Source organism: Neophocaena asiaeorientalis, unplaced genomic scaffold (assembly GCF_003031525.2).
Source record: "Neophocaena asiaeorientalis asiaeorientalis breed wild unplaced genomic scaffold, Neophocaena_asiaeorientalis_V1.1 scaffold469, whole genome shotgun sequence".
Classification (NCBI taxonomy): domain Eukaryota; kingdom Metazoa; phylum Chordata; class Mammalia; order Artiodactyla; family Phocoenidae; genus Neophocaena; species Neophocaena asiaeorientalis.
The window spans coordinates 707,268-712,935 of record NW_020172691.1 but is presented as its reverse complement, the minus strand read 5'-3'; the positions used below and the strand labels follow the sequence as shown (position 1 = coordinate 712,935).

The following is a 5,668-nucleotide window of genomic DNA, read 5'->3' as shown; positions in this document are numbered from 1 at the left end:
AGAGTCCTTCCCGCCTCTTCGAGCTTCTGGGGGCCTCAGATGTGCCTCGGTTTGCAGCCGCATCACCCTGATCTCCACCTCCATCTTCAGGTGGCCTCTCCCTGTGTGTCTTGTGTCCAGGTGTCCCTCCTACACACACACCTGTCATTGCCTTAGGGCTGCAAAATCTCTAGCATGACGTCATCTTAACCAATCACATCTGCAAAGACATTATTTCCAAATAAGGTCCCGTTCACAGGCTGTAGCACGGGTGGGGGGCAGTCAAGACTTGAACATGTCCTCTTGGGAGGACACAGTTCAGCCCTCAATCGGGGTTTGATGGGGTGGTGAGCAAGGCCGCAGACACTGGGAAAGGTGGCCACGGTGATTCCTTGTTCTAGAAGCAAAGTTCCTCGGGCAAAGCCAGGGACCTGCACTTGGAATAAGGGCTCCCGGGATGTGGAAGCTGACTGGCTCCTGGCGGAAGGCCACTCCCTGAGTTAGTATGTATGTATTTATTTTAACATCTTTATTGGATCCCAATGCAGGGGGCCCAGGTTCTATCCCTGGTTAGCGAACTAGATCCTGCATGCCTCAACTAAGACCTGGCGCGGCCAAATAAAATAAATAAATAAATATTTTAAAATAAATAATGCAATACACCAAAACCCACTGAATGACTGATGCACATTGAATGGGTGAATTGTATGGTGTGTGGATTATATCTCAATACAGGTGTACAGGTGTCTAAAAATATCTTAAAGGTGCCAAAATCCTTATCCGGGGAGGCGTCGCCTCTCTGCCCCAGCAGGGGTTGGCTCCATGAAAATTTCTTGAAGGAGCATCTGCTTGACTCAGGTCAGAGAAATCTGGTGGCAGGGGGTTGGGCACAGGGAAACTGGGGCGGTGGACGTGTGTGTGACTTGACAGTGCCAGTGATGTCGCAGGTGTGTTCCTGAGTCCAAGCCTTACAAAGCCTGCGGCTCCCCATCTGCTGGATGCGCACCGGGCCCTCCAGGGCTGACAGAGAACGCGCAGAGCCCCGTCCTGGAACAGCCCCGACACCCACAGGCCAGGGAGGGAAGGGACATGCCTAACTGAGACAGATGGTGCCGGGCTGCAGCAGGGTGATGGGAACCACAAAAGAAAGGCCCACGTCCTGACCTGTGAAGGGCACCCTATTTTGAAAAAGGGTCTTTGCAGATGTAATCAAGTTAAGGATCTCAAGATCATCCTGGATTAGGGTGACCGCCAAATCAATGACAAGTGTCCTTATAAGAGACAGAAGACAAGAGACACAGACGAAGAAGCCACGTGACAACAGGCTGGAGGGATGCAGCCACAAACCAAGGGATGCCGGAGTGGGGTGGGGGCGGGGTGGCAGGGGCCAGAAGCTGGAAGAGGCAGAAAGGACCCTCCCTTGGAGCCTCCGGAGGGACCACAGCCCTGTGACACCTTGATCTCAGACATATGGTCTCCAGAACTGGAAGAGGATAAACCCCTGTTGCTTTAAGCCACCCAGCTTGTGGTCATTTGTCACGCAGCCACGGGAAATTAATAGCATCTGTGCCCTTTTTTAAAACGGCAAAACATCCAAACGCAACAGGGACTCTTCATACCTCGCTGGTGGGAACACAAACGGATACAAGGACTTTGGAAAAGACTTTGGCGGTGCACCTGAAACTAACATGTTACACATCAATTACACCTCAACAATAATAAAAGCGTTTGGCAGTTTCTTCTACAGTTAAACATAAGCCTCCCCTACAAGTCAGCCAGCAGCCAGTCCACCCCAGTCATCCACCCAAGAGACACAAAGATACACGTCCACACAAAGACCTGGATGCAACTGCTCATTGCAGATCCCTTTCCCATCGCCAAAACGTGGAAACCACCCAAATGTCCTTCAACAGGTCAGTGGGTAAACACAAGGGTCCACCCACGCCATGGTCCACAACTCAGCAGCAGAAAGAATGAAACTCTGACAGAAACAACGGCTCGGATGATTCGAAATAGCTACGCTGCGTGGACAAAGCCAGACACCAAAGAGAATATACTCTATGATTCTCGGTAGAAAAGTCTAGAAAATGCAGACTAATTCACAGTAGCGTGGTTGTAGGGGCTGGAGGGGGGAGTGGGTGGGGTCCCAAAGGGGCAGGAGGAAACTTCCAGGGGACGAGGGGGAGGTGTTCATTATCTCCACAGCGTGATGGTTTCATGGGTGTGCACATATGTCAAAATACCAAGTTGTATGTTTTAAATACGTGCATTTTTGTAGGTCAAGTATACATCAGTAAAGTTGTAAAAATTGTAAAAGAAAAGAATCCAGCAGATGAACGGATAAACACCATGTGGTCCCTCCACACAGGGGAACATCACTCAGCCATGAAAAGGGGTGAAGCCCTGACACTCGCTACAGTGTGGATGGACCTTGAGAACACGATGCTCAGTGAGAGAAGCCAGACACAGAAGGACACACAGGGTGTGATTCCATTGATGGGAAACGTCCAGAACAAGCAGATGAATAGACAGAGAGTTGAATTCCTGGTTGTCAAGGGCTGGGAAGGGGGTGGAGGGTGGGGTGACTGCTGATGAGGACGGGGCTTCTATTGGGGTGATGGAATGTTCTGGAATTAGATGGAGGTGGTGGTCGCACAACCTTGTGAATGTACTAAAGACCACTGAATTCTACACTTTACAATGGTTAATTGTATGTTATGTGAATTTCACATTGATGAAAACAAGAAAAGTCGTTCCGTTTCCTGAGGGCCAGATAGGGATCCTGCGTGGAACCCAGGAGGCCAGGGCAGAGGGCCAGCAGGGTGCGAGGGGGGCCAACCGTTCTTGCTTATCCACCATCTCTTCTGGTCACAGAATCCTGGTATTCTCTTTTGGGGATTCTCCTCCAATTTCAGCCCACATCCTCATATGAGAGGGGCCAACTCTGCCCTGTTTCCACAGCACGCGAATGAGAACCAGCTTAGGGGCATTTTCTGTGATTATTGGGAAAGAGGTGCCATCTTCCTGCAAGGGTTGCTGTAATGTCAACCAAGAGTTTCTGGGTGCCTCTGCTCAGAGTTCACCACAGAGTAAGGGCAACACAGAGGAAAGAAGAGCTGAGAGATAGAAGATTCATAATGATATTGCTAGACTCCTGGATGCAGCTGTGCCTGAAGCCATCTAACATGCCACAGAACTTCCTTCTGTTCTCTTAAGCCAGTTTTTGTTCTTCGTTTATCACTTGAAATGAAAAGCATTCTGCCTCGTGAGCTGAAGTGCATTAAGCAGAAGGAACAATGCGGCAGAGCTTCAGAAACTGCTGGATCCAGGACCTGCAGCCCCAAGGCCTCTATGCCCACCTCCGCTCATCTTTTCACGCAGGTCTGTTCCCTGTCTCATGATTTCTAATCTCTGTCTCAGATTCTACAATCTCCAGGGTGGCCCCTACATCCCACTTTTTAAGTTTCCATCGAGGACAGAGACTTAATTCAGGTCCTCTCTGATCCCAAGCTCAAAAATCCCAGGGCAACTGGAAAAGCGGAGAAACAATGTCCAACTCAATAGCAACGAGCACCCCTCCTGCCCAGACCATGGTCTCCAACCAACCCCATGGTCGGAAGCCAGGGCTAGGTGAGAACCTGCAGCCCTCTGGGAACCGCAGTCTTGGAGGGTGCCGAGGGGCCGATCCCAGCAGGATGGGCTGGGCTGGGCAGACAAACCCCACGGTGTCCAGTCCGCATCTCCAAGCCTGCATTCGACGCTGGGGCCCCGGAGGCGGTGAAAGGAGAAGGCGAGCCCGAGCGAGCCTGGGGCGGCGGAAAGCCGAGGGAGGAGAACCCACCTGTCCTGGGTCCATCAGCTAACAGGTGGCATCCTGAATGTTGACAGCGCGAGGAATCAGGCCTCCCTCTGCTGCCGGAATGAGGAATCACTCCCAATCGAAACGTGCAAACAATTTGCCACCGAGCCTCTGAGCAACAAGACAACAAAATGCCAGCAAACCAAGGCTCGGGGAAGCGCTGTCATCTGGCCAAGGTCCCACACACAGCGAGTCCAGTGACAACGCCTAATTCCTCCAAAAGGGAGTTCAAATCCCACCCTTCCCCTCTGTGCGACTCTGGGTTTAACCCTTCCGTTTGGCCTGTTTCTTTAACTGTAAATAAAGTTCTGGCACGTAATAAGGACACAAACTCACCAGTCAAATGTCGCGGGCCACACTTAGTCGCTGGACGTTGCGCAGCTTGGGGCCACTCTGACCGCCGGAGCGGAGAGGCAGACCCTGCGTACTCACGTCACGTGGTCAGAAAGCCCCGCCTCCTGGGCCCGCCCACTCTAGTCTGCGTTCTTCAGACCCTCCCCGGAAGTGAGTGCAAATATTTTCCGAGTCTGCGCGCGCAGCGGCGGCGGTCCCCGGATCTCGCGCGGTCAGCCCGCCTGGGCTGGGCTGGGCCGGGCACGGCGGGGCGGGGCCTCCCTGCGGGCCTGCGCGCTGAGGGGGCCGCGCCTGCGCAGTGCGCCCGAGCCGGCGGGGCCAGGGTCACCCTGAGCTGAGACGGCGCCGCTATGTTGGAACGGTTCGTGGGCCCGCGCTACCGCCAGCTGGCCAGAAACTGGTGAGGATGCGTCTACCGCCCCGGACCCCTTGTCCTCCCAGGTCCCAAATGGGGAAACTGAGGCACAGAGCGGCGGCGCGGTCTGCCCCGCGAGTGGCTGGCCCCCGATCCTGAGGCGCTTTGCCTGGGGGCCGCGATGGTGCCCACCCAGACCGCGCCCAGCATCCCCGGCTCAGCTCCTGGGGCTGGAAACTGACCCTGTGCGCTCCTGGCTTTGCTTTTGTTTGACGTTGTTGTGAAGCCGAGGGCTGCGCCTGTCCTTGACTGACCCCCGTGGGAGGCGGGTGGGATGGGGGTGACCCCACGTGGCAGCCGGGATTGGGGAGCACACGACGTGAGGCGCTGAGAAACAGCGGGCCTGTACTCCGTAGTCGTGTCCCTGAGCCCCGGCAGGGACCTTCGGGTGGACAGTGACAGTGGCGCTTTACAGCTGGGGCGACCCAGGCTCAGGACGAAAGTCCGTCCCTGGCGTCGGGTGGGACCGCCAGCGGCCCCTGCAGCCCCTACCGCGGGCGGCTCGAGCCTCCGGGCGCTGTCGGTCCGTCTCCATCTGCGCGTGGTCAGAGCAGCGACCCCCTCATCCAGGGTTTCGTTCAGTCGGCAGCAGCACCCACTGAGCAACTGATGTGTGCTCGCACCTACCACTGAGCCGGGTGCCGGAGACACAGCGATAAACGGAACTTTCCTTGCTGACGCTCTAGGTCGTGGACCAGAAAAAAATTAAACCGATGTGATCCATGGCATGGGGTTGATGTAAAGTAATAAAGGGGGTGGGTGCAGTCCTGTCCCACCCACACTGGCTTCCTGAGGCCAGGAAGCGGGACTCTCCCCCAGGAGACACTGTGGAGTTGTGGGGTTTCAGTCTCGGAGCATCCGCGCTCACCAGCTGGGTACTCTGCACTCAGCTCCTCCGGGCGTCTTCCTGTGAGGAGGGGGACGAGAGGTGGTGAAGGTGTAACGAAGTCCCACGAGGGACTGTCAGCAGCATCATCACCTTCGGTGCCCCGTGGAGGTCAGGTGTGTGGCCACCTCCCTCTCTGTGAGCTCCACCGGGCCCCAAGGGGAGTGGCCAGGAT

At 55.2% G+C, this 5,668-nt stretch overlaps 1 protein-coding gene and 1 long non-coding RNA gene across 2 annotated transcripts in view; one reads left to right on the top strand and one right to left on the bottom strand.

The window, feature by feature from the left end:
* The window catches only part of LOC112396282 (uncharacterized), a 17,498-nt gene extending 13,262 nt beyond the window's left edge, over positions 1–4,236 (bottom strand). The window contains exon 1 of the long non-coding RNA XR_003002538.1: positions 3,821–4,236. This is a non-coding gene — a long non-coding RNA (uncharacterized LOC112396282). The remainder of the gene's footprint in view (positions 1–3,820) is intronic.
* Positions 4,237–4,476: 240 nt separating this feature from the next.
* Positions 4,477–5,668, top strand: part of UQCR11 (ubiquinol-cytochrome c reductase, complex III subunit XI) — a 3,737-nt gene continuing 2,545 nt past the window's right edge. The window contains exon 1 of the mRNA XM_024740139.1: positions 4,477–4,592. Coding sequence (XP_024595907.1) covers positions 4,543–4,592 — 50 coding nt within the window. The 5' untranslated portion in view covers positions 4,477–4,542. The remainder of the gene's footprint in view (positions 4,593–5,668) is intronic.